This window comes from Cataglyphis hispanica, chromosome 4 (assembly GCF_021464435.1).
Source record: "Cataglyphis hispanica isolate Lineage 1 chromosome 4, ULB_Chis1_1.0, whole genome shotgun sequence".
NCBI lineage: Eukaryota > Metazoa > Arthropoda > Insecta > Hymenoptera > Formicidae > Cataglyphis > Cataglyphis hispanica.
The window spans coordinates 3,943,173-3,970,704 of record NC_065957.1 but is presented as its reverse complement, the minus strand read 5'-3'; the positions used below and the strand labels follow the sequence as shown (position 1 = coordinate 3,970,704).

The window sequence follows — 27,532 nt, the reverse complement described above, 5'->3', positions numbered from 1 at the left end:
CTTCGCGTGTTGTTTCGTGAATAATTTAAGCAATGGCCCAAATTGTTCTCACTACACGGAAAAGCAATCTGACCTGACCCATTGGTACTTTGAGGCTCGTTTATCTCATTTCGCCGCATATCTGCCCACGTGTCTCCCCGTCGTCGAGCATCACGGTTTGTATTATCTTCATCATCTCTCTTGTTAGTCATCTTTCATTCTGCACCGAGTCACTGTACAGCTTTTCGCACTCGTGTTATCTCTTCATCGCACTTGCTTTCTCTGTCCTTTTTACCACACGTGTGCACATGCACTTATCTCTTTTTCTCTTTTCCGCATCGACGCTTTATCTTTGCTGAATGTCAGCGCTGTTGGAGCGCAAGGTTCGTCGATCGCCCATCCAGAAAGGAAGGACGATTTATAGCGTGATTTGTAGATTCTCTCCCATTGTTGCCACAATCGTGCAGTTTAAAACGAAAAACCGAGTGAAAGAACTTTGTGAGAACGTCTTGACGCGTCGCCTCTCTCTCTCTCTCTCTCTCTCTCTCTCTCTTTCTCTCTCTCATCGCTGAATAAAAGGCAACGACGTCGCTTTTGTATTCGCGCTTTCGTGAATAATAGATCACACGGTCATCAGCTTCTGATCTTGCACGGAGGAGTAATGTAATATTTCACAGGCTCACGAGGAAGCAAGAACGTAATGGATACGAGATATAAGGTATATAAAATTGCCGCGCAAATACCATGTTTCGTGGATGTGAATGAGGGATCGTTAGCGCGACAAGAGTCTCCTTTCCAAGGATCGGGTAAATGTCGTCGTATCAGATTTCTTTCGAGTGAGAAAAAAACGCGAAAATGAATTTTTTGTCAAGGTCGTTGCCTTTTCTAAAGCTCACTTGCATGTGCGCACGCAGCATAATTTCGTCGTAAACCTGCGACCGACTACGTGCGCCCACTCGATGATCCGGCTTCCCCAAACGTTTCATTGAGCGTCGCGATTTGGCCGCGTGCCAAGTGACGTCACGACCAAAAGAGACTCCGGGTATTGCCGGGGATGGCAATGACGTGGTCGAAAACGACGGAGGATGATAGGGGTCGATGCTGCGACTGTGACTTCGATCATTTTCGAATGAGAAAGAGAGAGAGAGAGAGAGAAAAAAAACAGAAATGCAAATTTTCAAGTAAGAGATCTTAATTAACATATTGATCTTTTTTTAGAGAGTTATCTTTTAAAGATAAATTTTTTTCTTCCGTTTGCATTTTCTTCTACTAAATTGATCGTTAAAAAAAAAGCTCTTTCAAATTGCGCCACCATAATTTTCCAGACCAATTCCGACAAAGAGTTTATAACAGCTCTGCAAAAGGGATACTTGAAAAGTTACACTAGTAGTCGAGCGTTATCTAAAAGCAAAGTTCTCACACGTGACCAAATTGTACCCTATTCAAGATAATTCTATTCTCTAATTTAATTTGTTCGATTCTCCACCGAAAGATGCTGCAGGTGCATTTTCGCAGAAAAAGCAAACAAGTCTGCTTGACTTTAATTATCTTCTTTCATTGTTTTTCAATGCTATTTTATATCTCTACCCGTCCACATACATTTTGTGATATACATATATCCTTTCACACACAAATTATTTCTATCCATAAATTAAAAATGTAATTATCCATAAATTAAAAATGTAATTGTCGAGATACACTGATTTCGATCAAACAATGTGTAGAAAACGGCATATTTTAACTGAATTTTTTTTTTTTTTTTTGTACAAGAAAGTTTTTATCCAATTTATGATAATGAGATCGATAATGAGATCGTGCTGCCATAAAAAGAACAATGAGAAATTGACTTTAGGATACTCGGGCGGTTGTCTAGAAATCCGAATAACAACCAAGAAGAGAGGAAGGAACAAAAGAAACGGAGAATTGCTTCTTCGTTTCCGGGTCGCGCATGAGTGACTCCTCTAGACACGTTTAAAAGAATGACTATGAGCGCCCCAAAGAGTTATTATTCTCGCCAGGGAAAGGGTGATTTCATCGAATAAGTGAATACCTCGCATTTCTTTATCCCGGCCTTGAGATAAAGCATTGAAACCATTTAATTAACGAAAATTCACTTTTATTGCCAAAAGTGCAGTCGAGCGCGTTTCGTAAATGACGGCAAGAAAATAAAGGGAGGATAGAAAAAAATCTCGATTCCTCAAGAACCTCGAAAGGTATATTGTAGGGTACAGAAAAGAGTGAGAAAGGGATGGACCCCTTAATCTCGTTCGAGTCTCTCGCAAACATTCACTCTAGCGGAGAGAATCTATCCAAGCACATCGATTTGCCGTATGAATCGCCACGTAAAATGTAATTTTCTGTTACGCGAACTGACATTCCCAAGTTCTAACGACTTGCGTTTCGAGATCCTGAGAGAGTGTCCGATAGAAACGGCGATAAGAGAAATTAGGTTCTCCGTGGCTGCTATTAATATCTAATTATGCACGCTAATTATGAACGCGTCCTAAATGCACCTCAGAGAGAGAGAGAGAGAGAGAGAGAGAGAGAGAAGATAAGATAAGAGAGAGAGAGAGAGAGAGGAAGAGAATAAACTAAATCGCTATCTCTGCTATAGCAACCGCGCTGCTTGTTCACGTCAGCAACGTAAATTACGCGCTATTGTTAATCACCATATTCGACGTACGGTACTCTACATTTGCGCGTGATTGCGTCCGTGAAAATACACAGCGAATTAAATGATATCAATATCGGTGGAAAATGGTCACCGTTGCGTCACTTTCGCAAATTCAATTTGTACGCGCGCTACATAATATACCAGTTGAATTGCCCTCGCGATCGGTCACGCATCGAACGTGACGTCGATTGATTGCGTGACGCTCTCTCCGTTTTGCGGTTCTCTCCCCTCTGGTCGGATTTTAGATTTATAGCGCGTCGCGAGGAAAAAGAAGGGGAAAAAATCGCCCGAGATTTACCAGCGTAATAGAGGGCTATGATGACGGACATTAGCCGAAGAATGATGCGATGGAAGATCGACGGTTATTCCATCGAAAATCGACGAATGATCGTAACGCGCTAGATAGTAATTGATTTTCGTCCCCCTTCGATGAGCAAACACTCGTCGAATTTCATTTCACGCGTGAAGCCACGCTGGTTGCTAAAAGAAGGCTAAGAACGTGCCCGCAGGAAGAGTGAGCGGATTTTGCGAAAGATTGTTACACGTAGAGAGTGTTTAAGAATTGTTCGTTATACGACGTACGATGTTTTTTTTTTTTAAAATTGTTTATCTCTACAGCGGGAAATAAATGCGGGTGAGACAAGATGGATCTCGGCTGTATTGAATTATTGAGAATCGTAAAAAATACTTGTTGCTGTCGCAGAGTAACATAGTTATTCGCGCAAATGTGTTAATTTGAATCGTATTGATGTATTATTTTAGTGTATAAAACGAATGTATGAGAGAATTGTGTACCGTGTCAGTGATGATGTCTGGCTGTGTGTTGCTGTTGGTGTCACGCATATCAAACGACGTGCGTCGTTCAAATTGCTGTACCTCTGTGTGATTTAAGTTGCACTGATTTCTCGTTACCTCGTTCATGTAGGACACCTCTGACAGTGGAATATAGTAGTAGCCCAGAAAACGGTCCCACAAGAATCCCTTGCACCATACTTCTATCACGAGCCCAGCATTCATGTCATTCGTTTCGCTGCGTAACAAAAAAGTTCCATTAATTTCAGCGAGATCACAAAGAGAAATTGTTACGCTGTAAAATAAATAACTGTGCTTTTTGTAACTTTTATATAGTGTAGATTTAACATACGAAATCTAACAGCCAAGAACTTGCTATTAAGCTATGCTTAGTATTAAACGAGCGAGCCAAGATCAGAAACAATATATCTTCACGTAATAATGTCGGCATTGAATAGCGAGCATCGAACAATTGCTTTTAATTCGCCAGGCAATCTTACGTTATTTAAAAAAATCTTTTTCTTTTTTGATAATCAATAACTCAGTAAAAAAGAAAAAAAAAGGAAAAAATAAGGACAGTAATGAACCGAAGATCAACCTTAAACAAGGAGAGAGTTTGTCAGGCTGAAGATTAATAGCATATTAAGAAAAAGAAGCACGTTTCCTCCTTCGTAATTTCATCGAAAATTTTTGTGCGACTCTTGGCTTCGCTCGGAAAATTCGCGGACGGTCGTGACGGACCAGAACTGATTTCGCTCGTGCCGAATTAGAGTATCGTTAAATAAATAAATGATTAGTTTCAGATTCTGTTAGATGCGCACAAATTCCTAGCTGTCCTAGATATTTTACTATCAATGCGCACGCGATAGTTTGCAATGTTTCGGAAGAGTGCAACGCCATGGTAACCATATGGGAATTTTTAAATTAAAACACGTTCAACTTGACAAAAATTTTCATGAGTGCTCTCTCATACTCTACATTCTTGTATTTAACAAACATTTCTGTGAAACTAATTATCGATAACTTACAAGAGGAAATCTTGTTCCCAGCATGGATTGGCCCCTTTCACAGTGACTGTCGTTGACTTTACATTTTGTAACTTCAACGTTACGTAGGAATTGAACTGCTCCGCTGGAATTTGGAACATTCAACAATATATGTTTTAGCCAACTAGTTAGAATAAACGGAAATTTTTTACTTACAATATACAAGCGAAATATATTGTTATATTTATCTATTACAATGATAATCATTTAAAGCGGTCTCAACTAAGATAAATCATTTATTATCTATAATAAAATTACATGAAACAGATGTGAATTACGTTTCGATAGAATTTTTACTGTAATTTTAATCTTTTATAAACGTATAATATTAAATAATAATGAGATCGTTTCGTCTGTGATTTCAGAGCAATGTTTGTAATGACATTTTCACAGTTTATACATCCGAGAATAAGGGGACGGGGAAGAACTGTACTATTAAGTTGGAATAAGTTCCGCCCGTTGCATCTACTATACATGCTTTCAGCTGCACGCCTTCGATAAGTTGCGCAAAAAGCAGAAGCGAGGTTTTACAACTTGCGACACAATGTTTCGGGCACGGTTGTGCGTCACCCTCGACATTTTACTTTACGAGCCACGAAATTGTCTCCGAGCGACCGGCAAAATATGTTCAAGGGTCGCGTTCCATGCCTGACTTTGGTAGCATCCACACGCCGAACTCTCAACGGAGAATTCGGGCTATTAATAAAAAATTAGACGCGACATAAATGGAACTTAGCGAAACGTGAAAATAACGCGCAGCCTCTCTTGACCTGAAAGGCTACCAAATATGGAATAAATCGAATCGTCGTACATATGATAAGAATAAGTATTCTTATAAATCCGTATTCTTATAAACGAGAGACGGCGAAGGATTGCTTTAAATGTGAAAATGTACGGTTAACTTTGATGAAGTTTGTTTGTCATAAAAAGAGAGAGTTGTTCATAATATGAATGAATGCAGGATCGCTGCATTGAATAAATAAATTCATAAAACTAGATGCTTTTAACGTTGGCGATGCAAGTGTAGACGTTATCGTTACTTCAATCTTGCAACATTGCGTGGAATAATGGTCTTTATATGTCCATTCTGTACAATGGCATGCACGTGACGTGCGTGGTTGGATATTAAAAAAGTACAATGTAAACGCAAAAGTGCTAAGGCTGCCAAGGTTATGCGCTCGTCATCGTAGAAAATATTGAACAATATTAAAGTATTAATCGGCTGCGCGTATAAGATTTTAATAGATTTATGACACGATTTATAAAGTCTCTTTAACTCTTTATTTTTATTCTATTGCGTGTACGTGAAATAATTTATAAAATTTATAGCAAGTAAAAAAGAGAAACACGTACAAAGTATTATTTTAAATTTATATAAACGATACAAAAGATTTTCAAAAAGTACTTTTATATCTTCGTAAAAATTATTTGGGTATAACTGAAACATCACGACATTCTGCTTGAGGAATCACATAATCTGAAACTTGGAACTGTTCCAATCGCGCGGGATGCAATAAATTGTTTGCGGATTTTAAAAGCGAAGCGTGAGTAAAGGCTTTGCATTTCGCGGCTCATCTCAATCCCAATTTTGAGTACACGATTACGCACGCGATAATATTTCGCTTATATATATATAAGTTTAATGGCAACCGGGGAACAATTTGACTAATAAGATGAATCCTGAAATTTTCAGCTTTGCAAAACATTCCTTATTTTTTTTTTTTGCCATATAATACGAACCATCCTCGCCGATGAACCGCGCCTTCTTCACTGCAACAGAGAAAATAAAAAAGGGATTATAAAAATTGTAAGTCTTGGAAAAATTACGAAAAATATATTTGAGTTCAAACAACCTGAGCTCAATCTTCAAATTGTACAATTTGTAAAATATTATTTTATTAAACTGCTGTAAACAAAAAATATTCATCGTCAATTAGCTCGTTCCCGCGACTGTGTGTGTGTGCATATCAGCGATTATATTGTATCTATTTAACGGTATTTCAATGCGAATTATCGAGCTATGTAATTATTTGGATGGTACCGATTACGTTTAATAAGATTTAAATATGCCTATAAAAGTCAAGCGAAATGATGTAAAATCATTCACATGAACGGTAATTATCTTTAATAAACATCACACGCGTATGAACTTTAAAATTGAAGTTCCGCCGCGAAGAAAATTTAACTCGCATGGTATATGCCTTTGTCGCATGTGTATTACCCGCTCTGTGCATTCTTTATCGACTTCTTTTTCGTCAATTATTTATAAACGTCGCATCCTGCAAACACATTACGGATTTATGATTTACGTAACGCGAATAAGTAAAACGCGAATCGAGTATTAAGATCTACCGGAAAGGGTTTGGCAGTTTTTAATTTTTATAATAAACAGTTTAATAAATAGGTCACGGAAGAACTTTGCCTATAAAAACGTATATCCGCCGTGTCGTATCGGCAGCGATTTAAAGCCGTGACCTGTGCTAATAAATGCCAGGTAGTCTGTGTATCGGGAGCCTGTACGAGTAACTACCCTTAGGATTAATCTCCGGCGCCGCAAGGAGATACGGCAGCGTCCATAGCGATGATGCATATCTAACAAATGATTGGGGGGAGGGGGGGATAGAGGGAGGTTCGATGTGATAATGATAAAGCGGGTCAGCCGTGTATCCGCAGGTCACAGTTCATAAAAGACTTTTTTTCCGTTCTGCGAACGGACGTGTTATTTTTCCCGCTCGACACAGACACGCCTTTCTATTTTGTGCGCGCTTATATCGCGCGCGATTAATTAAGAGAGAGAGAGAGAGAGTATGCGGCGGCAGAGGAATATTCTTGTCGCCGAGATATAAAATTGTCAGCCACAGGAATGAACTAACGCTGATGTCATGCAAACAGGAGGGAACCCTACGGTCGATCTATAATACCAAGAGTAGTGAATCGACTATTACATCCGCTTCTGGTAAGCGAGGAGAGGTCGAGCGCGGTTGCCTTACACAGTCTCTCCCTCTCCCTCTCTCTCTTCGTCTACTTCTTTCTCTCTTCCTTCGCCTCTTTTTAAATAAACTCCTTGATGAATTAATTGCTCTCATACATTTATTTTAAAATAATTGAACTCGTACATAGCGTGCTTATTTAGCTGCGTTCACGCTTTGGCAGTCGGCCAGTTTACAATTGAAATCCGATATGTAGCGTGAAAACGCTGTGGGGGAAACGCTGATATTAAATCGACTTTAAGAACGTTTCAATAAAGCGCGAGTGACGGCGCATATCGAGCACATCATCGATAGTTGGTAATTGGATTAATTCCGACAAAACGCAAGCATATTTCTAACACTTAATCACATTCGGATTCTACAATATCATTACGAACTGTCACGCTATTAACGATCCAAAAGCTTTCGGTATGCAGAAAATGTGCATCTGTTTAAAGTGAAAAACAAAGCATCGTATCAAAGTTATATTGCGCGAAATTGATAGCTCGGGGCGTTGATGATATACATAGCGATAGAGGACATAGGAAGATGCTTGTTTGTGTATATATGAATGCGTGTATGTGCATGCGTAGGCAGATGCACGCGCACACGGCAAAAGAAAAGTGAAACACAATGACGTCAGCTTTAACGCTTCAGTTGCGATCTTTTACCTTCGAACAACTCGAGACAATGGACGTCCGGCATATGAATACCGTGCCAAGACCGTGGTATCGTTGTGTCACACGCGCGCGCGAGCGCGTGCTCGTGAAATTCACCCTCTTCTGGCGCACTCCCATGTGCACACAAATGCGTCTTTGTGTAGCACGTACACGTGCGGAGGACAAGCACCGCGTATAAGTGACACAACGCTTACTTTTCATCCCGCGGCAGTTTCCTTCGGTGACAACGTTGCTACGCCGTGAAAACGGATGCAGAACGATAGGTGACAGACAGGAGGGAGGAGTAAGCGGGGTGCGGGGGAAAAAACCGGGGAGCGGGAGCACGCGTTATATGCGCACGTGGTTATTTATAGGCCAGGCCGATATTAAAAGCAATATTTACGCGATACGCGTAAATGTGATATCTTATCGCGTCTTATCAAGGTGTCGTGTAGATTCTTTCGGAGATGACCAACGTATATTTCTCTCTCCTAAAGCCAATCCCCTACCCCGCATGATAGCCCTGTATAAATGAGTCTGCCGACGATCCTCCTCGGTCGACCTCTATATCGCGACTCTCTTTATCCCGCTCTATGACATACTTAGCCATAGTGCACGCTCGCTTTGTGAAAAAAAAAGAAAGAATATATTCTTTAAATATTTTCTTGTCCAAAAATATTTGCAAGATATTTCTGAGGGAATATTGACTCTCTCGAGGTACTGTCGAAGCAATATTCTCGCTTCTCCTTCGGGGAAGATTTTATTTTATCGATTATTATATTGTTATAAAATATCACATTAATTTGAAAAGATTTATTTGCTTATGTAAAAAAGTTAAATAATACTTGGGGTCTGATAAATTTTATCGTATCTGCTTGTGTATCGTACTTGTCTAGCTATTCACATCCTTCGTGTGCGTTTGCGCAAAGTACAATCGATGTAACGTATAATGGGTCGCAAGTGTACGTCGAAATGTATGCACCTACGTTTAGTTATGTCTTCAATTAATCATTTTTTTTTTGCGACACGTCGTAACGAGATCTCTTCTGAATATATAATTAAAGGTCGCAAGGAGAAAAAAAAAAAGAAAGAAAAAACTTTTAGGTACGAATGGAACAGAAACAGAACGATGCTTTAAAGTCGATTAAACCCAACAAGAGAATCTCTATCCAGGTTGTAGATAAGTACGCAGCTGGCGTAAATGCGAGGTCTCTTAATGAAGCAAATCGAAAGGCGTTTTCGAAATTCTACGAAATCACTTAACGCAGACAGATAGTCTAATAAACTTTATCGGATCGTTTAAGCAGGATTCCAAAAAAAAAAAAAAAAATATTTTTGCAGTATTCTAGTGTGTAATAAATGAAAATGTTCGCACATTAAGCATGAAATATTACATGCATCATCGTCAACATATGAATCACCGTGCCAATTCCGCGTCGCGGTCCACGAATTATCGATTATACATTTACGATAAAAGTCAGAGGCGCGAGGCACACAAGAATGGAACTTTATCAAGTATTTTAAGAGGGGAAAAGAATAATCATCACCATAAATCAGATTTGAAAGCATTCTCGATATTCCAGACACCGAATACGCGAGAGTGATAAGATAAACCATGCACGTGATTATCACGCAACACACGAATTTTCCAGAATCCCACTGTCACAAACATATGGCCATTAGCAATGCGATGAAGTTGGAGAAAAACTACTCGTTACCAGCATGATTCAATCTCGACTATGTAAAGATATTTAATCTTTAGTTTCGTAAACACACACAAATGTTAGAATAGAATATTCATTTTCTCTCTGCTAAAACGATAAACTTAATGTTGGCGTATCAGCACTTTCAGGGAACAAAAAGAACTTTATACAACACATAAAGATAGTTTCTAAATAAAATATCGTTGTTCCTACGAACTATAACGCAAATCTGCCAATCGACCTTTGTTTCCAAAATTACGATTCAAAGTCGATTAAAGTCGATTCTTTAAAGTCGATTAAACTCGTATTTAAGATCTCTTATCTTTTTTCATTTAAGAATGCACTAGCATTATCTTAAAAAGCCGGCGATGAAAGTAATCAAATGATATAATCGACAAAATTACATGCTATAAATTTATAATTACAAAAGTATAATTTTTAATCTAACAATGCAGGGAATTCAAACCAACATTGGCATCCTATCTAATTTATAATGATTTGAATGATCTTATCTGATAAATATTTTATATTATCATGCGGTTTGTGAATATGAACTTTCTAGATGCCATTATATTCAAACTTGTTCAAGCATTAAATAATCATCGCATTTTTTTAAAACTTTTTATATACTTTTGTGGATTAATTAAGTGCAAGTTTATTCTAGTTACCATGATAAGACTTTGTACCAAGATAAGAATATTATAAACACTCCAATATTTATGCTAAAGGAAATGTGTCCGATGTTATCGCGATGATGTAACATTTTTTTTCTGTAACTGGTCTTGCGAATTACGAGCGACGGAGCTGCGCGGAGATGTAATTAACAGATTACGCGTTAGCGGACTTCAAACTAACGTAAATCTCCTACCGATAAATCTGAAGCTTCTGTCGGATTACTATTTCGCTAAGTCGGCGTGTACATAGTACACTACATCTCTCCCTGTCCCTCTACATGCTCGGATTTGATATATTTACTGTGTGGAACTCTACACATCAGAATAATTGAGAGGGGAACTCGCGTATATTATCTGCATTATTTGTACTAATTACTTGTAACAAGGAATATTTGTATTTAATCAATTAGCAGTCAAAAATTCTACTGTCTTTATCTATAGAATAATCCAGAAAACTCAATAATATATTTATTAATCTAATTTATTTTCACAGTTTATAGTTTCGATAAAAACAGATCATTCAATGATTTATTCTGTACGGCACATTAACCCTGCGGAAGGGCGACGAACAACGGCGGCTTTGCCAAAGTTTGGCCTCACGTCCGATAATTCCTTCGATAATATTGTTTTCGCGCATAATTAACTCCGTGGGCAGAGCGCGCGTGGCATCGATGTACGCTTCTCTGTGTACGTCCTCTCTGTCACGAAATTTTCGTTCGTCGACGAACCGTTCCCTATAATCGACACGATGACAGCGATGCGACCGCACGAAAATGCGCATCACACAGGACGAAAGTTATTGCAGGAGATGGGGGCGAGGAGATGGGATCTTCTTTGGCGTAGGCTGACGTCAGGGAGCGAACGACACCACCATCCGCCGGGACGAATTATTAATACCCACGCTCTACGAATTGCATTCGCGCGGAAGCGACAGGCGGAAAGTTTCTGTCGCCGGCCAAATCACGCCGCGACATTTATACGGCACCCGGTATTAATGCAGCAATGCCTGCGCATATTATAAAGTCCTTGCGACTATCAGATATTATCAGATATTACATGTTTACTATTACCGCTACTCGTCGTCAATAAAATCGGCTTAGCGGCGAAGTTTCCTATCAACTATCCGTCGATAGAGCGCATCGCGCGCGGATTTTCCAGCAACATTTTATCGGAAAATAGAAGAAAAAAAAATAGAGAACAGGAGATCGAAACTGCGTGTCCGAAGACTCGAACTCTGCTCGATAGTCGGAACTATTGCATTTTTCTGCGATAGAGTTCAAGAACCCCTATTTATTATGACGATGCCAGTATCCCTTAGATAGCTTCACGAATTCCCGGTGGAAACTCGGGGTATTGGATTCCGATCCCTTCTACACGTAAAACGTACTAGTTAAACAACGGTGAACGATAGAAAATGGAGATGGATTGCGACAAGTAAATCGAGTAAATTCATACATGATGATTAATGAGCTGTATAAGAATTTCGATGATCAGAGTTACGTAATTAATTTTCAAAATTTTCTAACTACATAGTATAAAAGTTTTCATAAAATAATATTTTAAACAGTAATATAATAAATAATAATTAATAAGCTATTCTTTATTTAAATTTTTTTTCAGATTGCGATGTCATTAATACGATTATTTTGCCTCAAAAATGCAATAATAATCTTCATATGATGATGATATATATATATATATACATATATATATATATATATATGTATATCATCGATATCATAATAATATTATTGATATCAGTTAAAAAATTAGATAGATATAAAAATATAAACGTAACAAGAATTATATCAGTAACTTTATCAGTAAATATTATTCACATCATTATTCCGTAAATCCTGCATCATCGAGTTTCGAAATTTCTCTCACTAACCATCGCTCTTTCTCGTACCAATAAACACTCGTTTGAAATATCTACTTTTGCGATCAATTCTGGTATATATCGGCGTTGCTGTACACAAAGTGCCGGCAGCTATCTGCAGGGGTCCGATCAAAGCGTCCCAAAAGTTTATTCCGGCCGAATCCACACCATCCTTCCCATAAAGCATCAGAATATTCGTCGTCAGAAAAATGACAGATTCGTTATTACAATCTTTGTAATGCCCCTTAAAAGTTTTTTACACCCTCTTTCGTCCTTCGCTCAACTCCAACGAGCTGCAGCAGAAACGCGAACTTAAAAGCTCGGAGAGCTCGATTATTATAGAGGAAAGCTTTCGAGACTATCGTCCGAGAACGTTGTCATTGGAGCGAGAAGCACAGAGTACATATACAAACTGCCCGATAACCCTTTAATACATCGCAAAATTTTTCGTTCGATAAACGAAACCTTCATCGGCTCGGAAAAGTGGCTCTCGTTCACCGAGGTGCGAGAAACGCAAGCAAAAAGCCGCGCTAGCGCTCGACGTTTTTCATCACCGATAGTCGACATAGATTCACGCAAAATATGACGTTTATATGACGAAAATTTCTACTCAACCAGAAATTATTATTTACCACAAGCCAGCTCGTTACTTTTCGTCTGGAAAAATATTGTAACTATCTAATAAAACAAATGTTCTGTTCTATCAAAAATATAGTGACTAATTCTTATGTTTCAAGGAGAAATTAATGAGTTATTCGTGTAAATATAAATTCGATTAATTGCTTAAAGTTTCGCGTACATCGATACATTGTTAAAGTTACGGTGTGTAGAGTGACTTTGCTTCGCAGTCTTGAGCGATGGCCAAGTTTCAGCGGCTAACTATACTTCGCACTGCTTGAAATACCGACACAATAAAGGGAAACTTCTGCCCCGAGCAAGTTACATTTCTTACGCTGTGTATCCTATTTTCCTCGTAGAATGCTTAGAAACTAATATTAACACTAATACTTTTTATACTCCATATATATATATATATATATATATAGAATCATATAATATCATACAACTCGTAAAAGCTTCATGATGACTAAATAATCATTGTTCTTTTCTTTTTTTAGATTTTAGTATCTATATAGAAAAAAAATACATAGCTGTTGTTGCTATAAATACATTACAAATATTATTACAAATATTCATGTTGCGCAGTACAAACGGAAATAAGTAAAATATTTTAGTCGAATCTCTCTCTTTAATAATAATAATAATTAAATTACTTAATGTAATTTAAATAATTATATATTTTTATAAATTTATTATAAAATTCATTATAATAATTTATATATATATATATTTAATATTAATGTAATATTTTTTTTTCTTTTCATTTTTCATCAAAATTACTCTAAAATCAACCAAAATCATCCATGATCTTTTAATTTTTTTCTAATCTATGTTTACCCCATAAAAATAAACAAATTTCTTCTTAAAATTTTTTGAATATTAATTTAAATAATATAATTTATATTTTTTTTATATTTAAATTCATTTATAAATATAAAAAATTTAGAGAGAGAGAGAGAGAGAAAGAGAGAGGAGGAGGATGCTGGTCTCGAAGAAATGCTCGGAGAATCTCGTTTCCGAATGCGGATAAGATCAACCTTCGTTTGCGAATGGCGACGGCGTTGGTTTCCGTGTCTGATAACGTTTCCTCTTTCTTCTACTCGGGGAAACTCGTACGGACGCCTATATATGTCTGTACGAAGAACAGATGCGCACATATGCGGATTAAAGTGCGCTAGACTACCGCAAATCGTCCATCGAAAATTCACATTCAAGGAGATTGAAGAGGCAGGTAAAGGTAATGCAACGTAACGCGGATCATCATTTTCATCGTTTTTGAAATCAGTATTTTATGGAAATTTTTCTCCGATAAAAATTTTCATCTCTTGCCAACACACAACCACGTTTCGTACATACAGGACATGTATATTATTATTCATATATATATATATATATATATATATATATATATATATATATTCCTACATCTTTAAATTTATAATTTATGTAAATCCTATATATATATATATATATATATATATATATATATATATATATTTTCCTACATCTTTAAATTTATAATTTATGTAAGATTCAGAAAAGAGGTATTTAAAAAAACTAGAATGCGATAAATCTTAGACAAAAAAAATTTTACATTATTTATAGAGAATGTTAAAAAAGCTATTTTAAGAAAAATCACATTTTCAGCTCTCAGTTGTTGCATAATAAATTAATAAAACTAGTTTCATATTATTTTCGTATTCTGTAAATCAAAATAATCGTTGTGAAAGTATGACTTATTACATCAAATATTTTCAAGGAAAAAAACTTTGTGCGAGACGAGCAATTCGTGCCGAAGCATGATTTCTTCCGAGTCTTCATATTACTGGAAGAAATGCTATTTTTTCAAACAGCAATTTGTAGCAACGACAATGCGCGAAAATAAATGTCCTTACGGTCATTAATGCGGATGGAACGGATTGCCGTCGTTATTGCGAGCGTTTCATCTCCATTAACGATGACACATTTCCGGCATCATGACGATGAAACGCTAAGCGTGAATATGTAGCCTTATGCGAACGCAAGCAAGGGAGCGAGCGAATGAGCAAACGACGAGAGAACGACAGAAAGAAAGTAGGTCTCTGCCAGAGACATCCGTCATTGAGACTGTTACATTTTCACTGACGGGCAAGATACTGGAAAAAGATTTACAATGACAATATACCGTGCATACGGTCAAGAAAATCACCTCGCTGAAAAAAATCCTCTCGAATTTTCGATAAATTTTTAACAATACATCTCTTGTTATTGCAGATAAAAATTGCGTCTAAATTTGTTTTCTTTCTCACTTCTCTTAGAGACTATGAACGCAGAAGCGAATAATATTTCAAATGATAAGTTTTCTGAAAAAAAAAAAGTAAAAAAAACACGTGCAAAAAAATGAGAACCGATTGCGAATGGTAGTGCGAAGACGATCATAAGTATAAAGAGAGCCTGAGTGGATTGAGCTTGAGGAGCAAAAGAGTTTCCTTTTCATGTAATGGCACTCTTCAATCACTTCTTACTCCTTGCAGACTTGCACTTGCTTTTATGCTATCGCTTCTTCTCTCATGCTATCATTGTAGTTTTTACGACGACGCTTTTTCTAACGTTGTATTACGAAAATATCCACGGAAAATTTTTCTTTTCCGAAAAAGAATTTATGAATATCAGCAAATTTACATGATTAAAAAGCACATATCCTTTTTAAATTATTACTTAAATATATTATATATTAGAAATGTCTCATTCCGCGAATATTTGAGATTCGTCTTATCCTCCAGAGGTAATTTCCAAACGTGAAAGAATCGTTTAAATCAAACCGCTGTGAGGATCTCAATCTAAAATTAAGAAGAGACCTCAACCGTATGCAAAGCGTGAAATTCGCTTTAATCACGACGGTTTTGAGTCGCCGATTCGGGTTGATCGCGATTTCCACGCGCAAATTGCCGCCTTCTTCTTAACGATACGTCGCTCATTGTCAGAGTTCTTTGTAATTCGCTCGGCCTACGATCGTACAACGCGACAAGCACGAAGAAACTAACGAATATCAAATAGCCACGATTAACAACAGTGCCGGTTTTTTCCATACCTAACATCGTCCCTCGACTCGCAGACAGGGGAAAATTCAAGTTGATTCAGCCCGGTAGTATATATAGTATATAATGCGAGAGATTTACATAGGTCGTACCACCTGGTAGATACATCGCCGTCGTTTACCCGACGGGCAGAGTGAGAGAGGAAAGAGATAGAGAGGAGGCGAATCGCGCGTGGTGGTTGCGATAGTAGTTGCGAGCCGCGAAAGACGGAGATAGAGGTCGAAAGAGACGGTGGTGGATAGCAGAGAAAAGGGGATAAAGGGAGGTGAGGGAACGGCAAAAAAGCCGCGCTAGGGGTGGCGGTGGTGGCTGGCGACGAGTGGGGTCGAAGCGAGCGGTGGCTGAAGGAGGGAATGACCCCGCGTACACCGGGGTCAACCGTTGCACTATGCTCTCCGTGTTTCATAGTCATGGACGAGCCTCGCGTTTGTTCGCTCACTTTGATATACGGGGACCAGGCGCATCGTGTACGTGTACGAACGGCCTGGGAAGAACCACCTGAACCTACCCTACCTAGAGTCGGATGTTGCCTCTCTCTTTATCTTTGCTGTCTACGCGCCACGTACGTACGCGCACGAGAGTCCTCGAGAGTCGTCATGATATTTATGAATACACGCGGGATGAAAAGACGGCAAGACGGAGGCGGCGAACATTATTTTTCGTTCTTGTCAGTCGATATATATTTTTAGGTTGCCCCTTCTTTCCAATAGTTTTCTTGTCTAGACGACGCTGACTATTTCTCCATCACATATTTTGCTTATACGAAATATGTGAAAAAGAGTAGACATTTTTATTTAAATTCATGCGTGAATAACATGCGAAAGCTTGCGGAATGTAATGTCAGAAAAGATAGATACATAGGTATCACAATGTCGTTTCGCATGTCGAGTTTCAGATCTGTCGGAAATATCTACTGAGCGACAGAGCATCTGAGATATTATCATGCGATATTATGATAAAGTATTGAACTGCATATCGAGACTTCTTAAAACTGACAACACACATTACTTTACACAAAGTGTAAACAAATTTTGTACCGCTAACTTGTTAACGCTCTTACAAAAATTATAGGTCATCAAGATGTATATCGGAATTATAATTCGGAATACGCTAGATGAGAATTATTCTAATGTTTAACTACGTATAAAGAATGCGCGAAAAAAATATAGATAAAAATGTGCGAAATTTACGCGCACGTACATCTCCCGATAGTTCTTTAGCGAGCGTTGGATCACGTCACATGTCGAGTCAGATCTCATTGTCAGTATCGCGCGGAAACAGAACAGTGAGCATCCGCTTCCGAAATCGCTTTATGCGTGATCATATTTCTTGGCCAGCCGTATCCTATATTTTTCGTCTAGAACAGATATCCGTGGCGGTGTATTAAGTCATGATGGATATAACCGTCCTGCATCCATCACAAAATCAAGTTACAGTCACGAGAATGTTCTATCGCAACATTTCGATATTGATTCCACGTACGTCCGCATTTAGCATGTGTATACGTGTGTGTGTGTGTGTGTGTGTGTCGCGAAACGCAAGACGCTGTATAAATCACGCTTCTAAGTCGATAATCGAGCGCGACGCGCACGAGACAATGAGAACGGGAGATATACGATAACGGTAAAAGAGCAGTCGATCGATTTGCGGTGCATCGTTGTCGCGCTATTAGATTCTAATCCAGCAACATAGCAGCAGCAGCTGCTGCTTCCGCGATGCATTGTAATTTCTCCACGGTATGGCTAAAAATTAAACGCATCACTGTTTCACTTATCCTGGTGATAGTGCAAGGGGAAATGTAAATGAGAATTTTTTCGTGATACTTAATGCCCGTCATAGCGGCACGCTACCGCAGACCACCTCTCCAATTAACGCAATTAGCGATTTCATTAGCGCTAATTACATCACGCGTTTATTATGTGGCCCCCCTAGACGTATTTATCCCCAGCGGTGCAACAATGATTGATACCACGCGAAAGTTTCTTCCTTTTTTTTTCTACCGAGCTTCTTTCTTTTTTTTTGCAACACGCAAATCCGGAAAAGGCCTGGAAATCCTCCTCGAACTTTTCCAACGGAACGAAGTTTTTATCTCTTTGCCGAAAACCTCGTAAAGAAGTCGGAACGATTTTGACCCAGCCACCGATTTTTTATACGAGAATTTAATAATGCTATATCATTCATTTTGCTCCGAATTGTGAGATTTTTTTAAATTTCACACGCTGCTGCTCTTAATCGCAGTTTTGTCATTTGTTTAATTTTTGTTTTTATGAATTAAATGTTACTCTTCCAATAGTTATTTAAAAATAAAGAGAACTAATCTTTACAAGAGTTTTCCGAGTCGAAATTGCTCTTCTATTTTTGATCTCAATTTTCACAATTTAGCATCTATTTTAATATTTTAAATCTCTAAACAGGAAACTATTCATTTGCTGTCTATTTGAGATACAAAATAGAAACTTAATACTTAAATTAATCGTATCGAAAAATTCTATAAAAGTCACAAATGTGAGGAAATTGAGGTTGAAAATAAGAGGAAGATTTCGACTCAAATTTGTACTAATAAATCTAAAATTATAATAATAATCTCCGACAAATCTGAATTTAGAATGCTTAAAACGGGGAAAGAATTGAAAATGATTTAATGAGGCTCAGGTTGCTTCGTTATTTTCAATTTGAAATAAACTCTAGCAAATATTTCATTCAGTAACTCCGATAATTATATATATATATTACTTCATTAGGAGTTTGATAAACGATATGTTCAAAGAAAAGCAGATGCAAAAAAGACACTCACCCGTTACGCTCAGCAGCGACATGATCGGAGAATCGTCGATTAATCGGTTCAATTTCTCGAGTTGTCCTTAATCGACCGAACAGTGCACTAGACGTAGAGATCCGTACGGAAGTGATGCTGCTTCACGATGAAAAAACGTTGACATATACACTTTTTTTTTTTCGTATACGATATTCGAGCTATTACGCGCCTAATACATTAATATAATCCTCTTTCTCTCTCCCTCTTTTTTTTCTCGCGCCCTTTTTTTCTCTCGATCTCTCTACTTTTGCTTACCGTGCGCTTCTATCACGTACGATATACGAACGCGAGATACGTATGTGCATGTACACATATATGTATGTATATATATATATATATATATATATATATATATATATATGATATGCGCGTGTCAAGTGGTCGCGATGTTCGAGCTGGTTACACACGAATTGAAAGCTCGCGGTAAGCTCAACACAGCGATCCGTGTTTTTTCTATCTTTCTCTGTCTCTTTTTCTCCGATTACTTGATGTTGTACAGAAAACAGTTGTAAAAATCTTGTTTACAGTCTGTCACAGGTTAATCGCGATCAGGACGAAATGTTCGACCGTACCTTATCGCGCTTACACGGCTTATCTAGATCGACGGGCGACCTAGCTCCTCCTCTGTTCCTCTCCTATAGCCCGGTCCACCCCTTTCCACCCACTACCCAGTGTGTACACTGGCCGATGACCGTACGTGACACGAGTTTCTACGCGCTCGTCTGTAACACTGTTTTCTCTGTATACCGGCGCGATGACGATCGATCGCGCGGAGAGAGAGAATGACTCTAGTACACGTTATATTATTACCGATTGACTGGCTATCGGGTCGTTACTGACTCGCGAAAGATCGATTCTCTCGGATTATCGTTTGCACAACTCGCCGCATTAATCATCATCGCATCTATATGCCATCGTGCGTATCGTCGATTGGGCGAGTAGTAGTAGCGAGGCACTTGGTCACGCGCAACAACGCAGTCCATTCTGGCGATTGAGAAGGTGATCGTCACTGTTCGCTGTCACTAATGCCTCGCTATTGTCCGCGTCGTTCCGCCGCGGTGGGATTCGTGCTATTACCAGATTGTTCTCGTCGTCGACGAGCAGCGCGGCTACGTATTTGCAATAATAGCGGTAGTAATAGTGATAGTAGTAGTACGGCAGCGCCAACGCGATTACTGTGGAGCCGCTGCTGTGGATCCGGTCGGTGCTGTTGCTGCTGTCGTTCCTGTGTAACGCGCGACGGCCGCGATCCCGAGACAACATCGCCGAGACAGCGTCGCTACGTAGGGCCGTCGTCGTTGATCGCCGTTGTCCGTCAACGTTGTCGTAATATCGGCAGTGCGTGTCTCGCTTCAGGAGTAGCGCCCACCTTGCTGTCGTCGTCGTCGTCCTCGTCACCGTCGCCGCCGCCGTCACCGCGCTTCTCGTTATTATCATAGTAGCGAGGGCTGCAGGGGATGTGCCGTCGCGCGTCTCTCGTGCTTGTCAGAGGAACGTGCACCACCAACGACGCCAGGCACGTCGTCGCCGTCGCTCCGAGGCGCGACCGGTCACGCGCATTTCACCACGATATCGTGAAAGAACGCCAGGCCGAAAGACAGAGAGATAAAGAGAGCAAAATGACAGAAAGGAGCGAAAACGGAGAGGGATGTGAAAGAAAAACAGGGGAGATCGCGCTCGGGCGAATTTGGAGCGAAAGATGGGTAAAGAGAGAGAAAGAGAGAGAGAAAGAGAGAGAGAGAGAGAGAGAGAGAGAGACGGAGAGAAAAAGGGAAGGGAGAAGAAGAGGATGAAGGGGCAAAGATTGGAAGAAGCACGCGGCACCGCGTAAGAACTCTTCGAGATTATCGCGTATCGAACACACAGTACTGTCGTATACCGCTTCCTCTCTCCTTCTCTTTCTCTCTTTCTCTCTCTTTCTTTCTCTCTCTCGCTCCGGGCACCGCTCGCTCTTCACACCGCTTCCGCGTCGATCGCGGCCGCGTAACCAGCACGCTGCACTTCTTCGTTATAGAGGGGTTGTAACGTGCGACATAACGTTACCGGAAGCAGAAACCGTGTCTCACGCGCGTAACGGAAGCGCGTTGCCGCGGTCGCGTGCGATTTGCCGCTCGATCTGCCGCTGCCGCTGCCGCCGCGTTAATTTGTTGAAACGTTGTTGCGAACGTACGCGGACTGCTCGACGTCGAGCACTGTGCGAGCGGAGACGCCTCCGACACGCCGCCGCCATCTTGCTACGTCAAGGGGATGATATAGCGCCGGCGCCGGGATGATAAAGCCGGCCAGACCCGAGCAAAGTCGAAGCCGCCCGACAATCGTTCCGGCGAGCCCGCCGTCACAACCCTCTCATCCTCCCCGCACTTCGCGGCTGCAAGCCACTCATGCCGGTTCTCTGTGGCCATCCTCCTTCGCCATCGGCGAGAGGAGCTGCCTTTCTCGACCCCACACTCGCGTGTGCGCCCGTTCCGGGAGTGCAACGTCTTCGGAAAGACGTTGCAGACCCAGCTAGCGTCGGACGTGATAATTTGAGAAAGGATTGCAATACCGTTCCTCTCCCTCTTTCGACTTTGCACGGTTCTTTCTAATGAGATATTGCTTTCGTACGCTCAAAAATTCTGCGAGAATAAATATTCATCGAATATATAATAATTCAATTCAATTCGAATATTTTCGTGTAAAACACATTTATGCCGTATACTTTTCATAATGTGAAAAGGTTGTTGCATATATTGAAGTTTGGTGCATTTCGTACTTTGCAAATTACACTTACGCAACTCAAATAATCCTAATTAATGACGTTATTTGAATTCTTCGCCAGAGTTTCCGGAGCGAACGCATATCGCGGACGCAGTGAGAATCGCTTTCACATGTTTGCAACAGAAAAAGAAAAAGAGGAGGATTAATCATTTGTAGATGCCTAATCCTGATAACAATTGCCCACATCGCCATTCGTGATTACTTTACGAGGCGATGGAAATCTCTCTCTCTCTCTCTCCCTCTTATTATTTCGAATAAATTCTATCCCATCGCTATCATGAAGTAGTTATAAAAAGCTACTGAAATCATATAGCATGCTACCGGTTCAATTTATGTGCTTGAATGAACGAAAAGTTGCATTCCGCATAGTATATAATATATGTGAAAAATAAAATTTTATTTTACGAATAACACGCAAAATATAAATAATATACATATCTCGTAACGCCAAGACTTTTCCGATATTACCAATTCAAGATATTCCGAGCATTGGCATTAAAGATGGAAAATTGGTTCTCATTACGATGCATGTGCAAACTGTTTTCTCGTTAGCGTGATAAAGAGTCGTAAATGCGGGGTTGAACGAGCCGAGGAACACGCAACGACTGGTAGTCAAAGTCTCTGTAAACGCCGCCGTTAAATAAGATTACACCATCGGCTAATCAGTATCGTTGAAATAATAAGGAACTTTGGACGTTGTCAAATAAAGATATTTGATCTTTAATTAATTTAATTAATTTAATTAATTTTACGCACGATTCGTGTTGCGTCAGCGTAATAGATTCGTGAAACTTTCCCGGGGAAACTTTACGATATACGCCGACAACTCAACGTAGTGGATGCGTCGCGTTAGCGAGTAGTTATGTTGCTTTACGCCGAGGCTTAGCAAGTAGTAAATCCCGTTCGCGCGAGACGCGCGAGCAGCAAACCGCGTCGTTGACTCAAACTACTGAAAAAAAGGATCGGAACTCACGCACTTTGCGATTTTCATATGCAAGTAAATGTCGCGTCGTACAAAATAAGAAAAACGTGAAATAAGTTTGTTTACAAGTTTAGGAATTGAAAAAAGCCAGCGAGAAGAGATAACCTCGATATATTTTATTCAGATCAAAAGTAGCCAAACAGCCAATCATAATAAAAAAAATGATGAAAACCCGTGAAGCGCGTTCAAGGTTCGAATTTCTAGATTTATATTATTGCACTTTTTTCGTGAGTCTGATTGGCGATCGATGACGTCGAGCAAATGTTATCAAGTTTTACATGCAAGGCGATAACCGATGCAGTAATGACAGTTTGTCAAAGATAAATAAAAATAAAGTGTTAATAAAATAATATTTATATAAAAAAAATTTCTCGTATAATAGAACATCATAAAATATGCCAGAAAAATTAAATATTTTTTTATTATATATTTTAAATTAAATATTTCAGGAGTTTTAAAAATAAAATATATATAAAAATAAATTATATATATATTTATGAGTAAATAGTTAATTATGATTAGTAATAGAAGAGTTAATTTCGATTAGTCAAATGCACGAGACACTGCTCGATTCTCATGATCGCGGAATAATCGCACGTACAACACTTTGATAAGATAGATTTATCATCGCGATACAGTTTTGTGTCGTATATCAAAAATTAATTAATCGTTAATTTTGTTATAATCATAACGAATTATGCTTCAATTGATCGCGCTTAGAAGAATTTGACAATACAAAGCGTTTCGCACTATTTTACTGCTCAAGTGTCGGCATACGAATGATAATAAAGCCGTAATGACATGTAAACAATAGCGCGTTAACCAGGACCAAACATTTTTTTATTGATAATATGTTGCCGAAATATTTTACATATTATGACATATATGTAGACGCGGAATATTAAATTATTAAAGTATTTTAAATTATTTATTAATTGATAGATGTATATCATGAAGACTTTCATTAAGTTAATTATTCGATTCTGCGATTCGCGTATTTAATTGCGCGCTTTCAATGTGAATCATATTTAGGTTGTTGAAGAACAATAAAGTACTGGAAAAAAGGTATTTACCTTCATAATATTTAATTTAAAATTTAAATTATTTAATTAAATATTATTTAAAAAATTGTTTTTGCTGGTAAAGAGAGATAGCAATGATAATTTATTATTTCGGATTTCTTCATTATTTTCAGTACGTGTTTTATTAGAATAAATAAAATAAAATTTAATTAAATAAATTTAAATAAATAAGTTACGCGAAATACACGCTTAGAAATTTGTCATCACGATATAATTAACATATGATTTAACGTATGTAAAAAATAAAATTATTAATCATATTAATTATATCAAAATATTTTTTGATAGTTGACGCGATCGCGTCTGAAAAAGAAATTTGATGGAGCACCTTGCATCACTGGTTTTCTGTTCGAGTGTCGTCACGTGAATGATAATAAGTATCGTAGAAAAGGAATTTGTGACGTAGCGTCTCCCACTATTATAACACTATTCAAATGTCACCGTGCGAATGATAACAAGGCCGTAAAATGTAAACAATAGAGCGTTGTACGCCTCCAAGGCCGAACACCTTGTTATTGATAATACATTACTGAAATATTTCACATATTATGATGTATACATATACGCAGAATATTAAATTATATAAGTATTTTAAATTATAGATTAATTATTTATTAATTGATAAATGTATCAAGAAAGCCTTTCGTTAAGTTATTTACCCGATTCTGCGATTAACGTTAATTATAATTTGTGATTATTTCCTCTCTTCTTTCCCAATTTTTATATTTTTCTTATAATTTATATTTGAAAATTTAAATTTATGCATAGTAAATAATAAAAAATTCTCTTGTATAATAAAACATTATAAAATATACCAAAAAGTCAAATATTTTTTTATCAAATATTTTCACGAATTTTATATACAATACATATAATAAATAAATATATATATTTAAATAAATAAATATATATATATATATTTATTTATTTATTTTTATATATAATTTATATATAATTTTCTGGCATATTTTAAGAGAATTTTTTTTATAAATATTACTGAGAGCATATTGTTTTTATTTATATTTAAGAAATTGTCATTACTGTATCGGTTATTTTGTCACATGCAAAATTCGATAAAGTTTGCTCGACGTCATCGACATCAATCGGATTGATGAAAAAAGTGCAACAATATAAATTTCGAAATTCAACTTGAACACGTTTCACGGGTTTTCACTTTTTTAATTATGGATATAAATATATATATATATATATATATATATATATATATATATATATATTGTAAACATTTTACAACATAAAGACATACACAAGAGATTAAAAGAAAAAAGAAGATTGATTGAATTATTCCCTTGTATATGTGCAAAACTATTCTAAGGCCAATTTCAGGCATAAAATACAATTTTGATGCGTAGATTATCGAGCGATTAACCTGGCTTTAATGATTTGGAATCGATTATATTAACTTGTGCTGATGATCAACAGATTTCAAGTACGAAAAAATTCGTGTCGCACGATATCGACCGTTGTGTATTTCGATTGAACTATTTCGTCGAAGGAAACGACGTCAGTTCGATGTAGGGCGATTTCATATTGGACCAGGTTATAAATAGTCTTTCATGCTCCATAGTTATCAATAAGAGATGCACCGCGCACGATAGTAGAACGTTCCCTTCAGACATTAAGGCACGCGCCATTGTCACACATTGATATAAGCTTTTTATTCCACGAGAGAATACAAACAATGGCTGTTACGTCACAAATAATAAGAGTCGGAAAAGAACGTTTTCAAAATATCGAGACATTGTCATTCATTTCATTTCTGTCATTTGTATTCACGATGCATTTTACCGACTCAAATATTTTATATCTATATAATCTATATATCTATATGATTACCATACGTGGCCCAAGATTATAGTTTTCGTATATATATATATATATATATATATATATATATATCTCTAATGTATCAAAATTCACATTTTTTACTTTTTTACATCGTGCGTAAGAAATATTCTCGAGAAGTATTCAAATATTTTTGTTACTAAAATTATGGCCTCTTGGCATTCATTACGTCTACATGCTCCTTCTTGATAATATTGTACTACTTGATAGCATCAGTCGTAAATCACAATTGTCGATATGCAACTCGAGATTGAATTGTGAGCTTGTCAAATAGCAATAATTCTATCTTCATATATTTATGATCGATACAATATAGGAAATCGCGAAAGGGACAAACGGCATTACGTGAAAAAGTGCGAGGATTAACTATTCATAAGAAAAAAAGCAGCATCCGCTTTGGTAGCATTTCAACTTGTGGATTACGGACTGGCGTGCTTCAAATATCGTCGACTCGCAATTCCGGTCGCGCGGTCGTGAAAGAGAATGACGGAAGAAGAAAAGACGTGGTGAATAAGAGAGATGTCAGGATAGACTCGAGACTGCGTACAATGCATAAAACTAAACCGTGTAGAGTGTAAATGTAACGCGGAGTGTGATATTCGCGATATGTATGCTCGAGTAGTCACAACTCAGCACGTATATACGAAACATTTATCAGACGGCTATATACGTGACATTTACTAGCTCATGCGTTTTCCCGATATCGTCGAAGCCGACTACTTCGCGAAATCGATACAATTATTTCGCGATAATACGCGACCCGATTTACGTCACGGATCCGTTACGTCCGAGGCTGCATGCTGTTATTAAATTAACGGTTAATTGAAAGCTCTTATAAGGCCCAATTATATTTTTAAAGATGTTTGATATTCTTCAAAGTGTGCCTCGCGCAAATGCAGATATCTTTTGTATGTTAATCGATCGTATATAATTTCAAAAGCTTTCAACTCATTGAAACTTTAACTGATATAAATCTCAAACTGATATAAATCTGTAAAAAATAAAAAGTATGATAGTTAAATAAATATTTATCGTAGAAAAAATAATGTTAATCGCCGAGAAGATTTAAAAAAAAAAGAAAAATATTTTATCTTTTTAAATCCTTTATCAGTATTTATAAAAAAGTATAATCTTACATTTTTCAATTCTCTATAAATATATCAATTTAAACAAGAAATTCGTAGCACATTTGAATATGTTCTCTTGTCAGATCCAAAACTGGCCGAAAAAGTTTTGGCAAGATATAAACGAAAAATAGAGAGAGAAAAAGAGAGAGAGAGAGAGAGAGAGAGAGAGAGAAAGAGGCGTCTAAAGTGATTGATATTGACATTTTCTACGGAAAATATGTAAATAATGCAACAATGCGCTTTTTATGCAAACGATTGACCGCTGTAAAATGTGTCAGTGGCTGTAACTGTATTGATCAGCTACGCCGACGCTACTTCCGTTAATGCAGATACCGAGAGAACATCGATACCTCGAAATTCTCCGTGTTACAGATGTACCATTAATACTAGACGTATAGCATTCCATTACTATATTCCGAGATGCCTATCCCGACGATGAAGGCAATCGCGACGTTATGACATCCATTTGTCATCGATCACTGCTAAATTGCACCTCTGCCACGCACTATCGAATCCGATTTTATCTAATAAACAAGTCAAAAATATGAGAAAAAACTGTAACAAACGAGACAACTGATATCACACATACGCAGGTATAAAATAAAATAATCTACAAGGAGAGAATATAATAACGCACGTGTGCTTTTCAATGAGTATTAATATTAATATGTTATTCATGTTGTAAATTCGAAATGATCATAAATGCATCACTCTGTTATTACATACGCTGTCGCAATAATTGATTATCAATGATGTATATTTGATTGTTTCTGACGCCCTTCTTTCTCTCTCTCTCTCTTTCTTCTTTAAATTAGCAACTGCACATTAAT

At 37.8% G+C, this 27,532-nt stretch overlaps 2 protein-coding genes across 3 annotated transcripts in view; both read right to left on the bottom strand.

Moving 5' to 3' along the window:
- Window positions 1-19,093, bottom strand: part of LOC126849305 (protein unc-13 homolog B) — a 155,635-nt gene extending 136,542 nt beyond the window's left edge. Inside the window, exons 1-4 of one of the 2 annotated variants that reach the window (XM_050591003.1) lie at window positions 18,868-19,093; window positions 6,232-6,261; window positions 4,474-4,576; window positions 3,449-3,683 (exon numbers count right to left, since the gene is read on the bottom strand). In XM_050591003.1, the coding sequence (XP_050446960.1) occupies window positions 3,449-3,683; window positions 4,474-4,576; window positions 6,232-6,261; window positions 18,868-18,889 (390 nt within the window). In that variant the 5' untranslated portion in view covers window positions 18,890-19,093. The remainder of the gene's footprint in view (window positions 1-3,448; window positions 3,684-4,473; window positions 4,577-6,231; window positions 6,262-18,867) is intronic. The other variant, XM_050591002.1, reaches the window with a different exon arrangement.
- A 268-nt stretch (window positions 19,094-19,361) lies between these two features.
- On the bottom strand, window positions 19,362-21,093 carry LOC126849328 (uncharacterized). Its single transcript, XM_050591056.1, has one exon. It carries the CDS (start codon window positions 20,323-20,325, stop codon window positions 19,849-19,851), a length of 477 nt encoding a protein of 158 aa, XP_050447013.1. The 5' UTR covers window positions 20,326-21,093; the 3' UTR covers window positions 19,362-19,848.
- Between the last annotated feature and the right edge of the window lie 6,439 nt (window positions 21,094-27,532).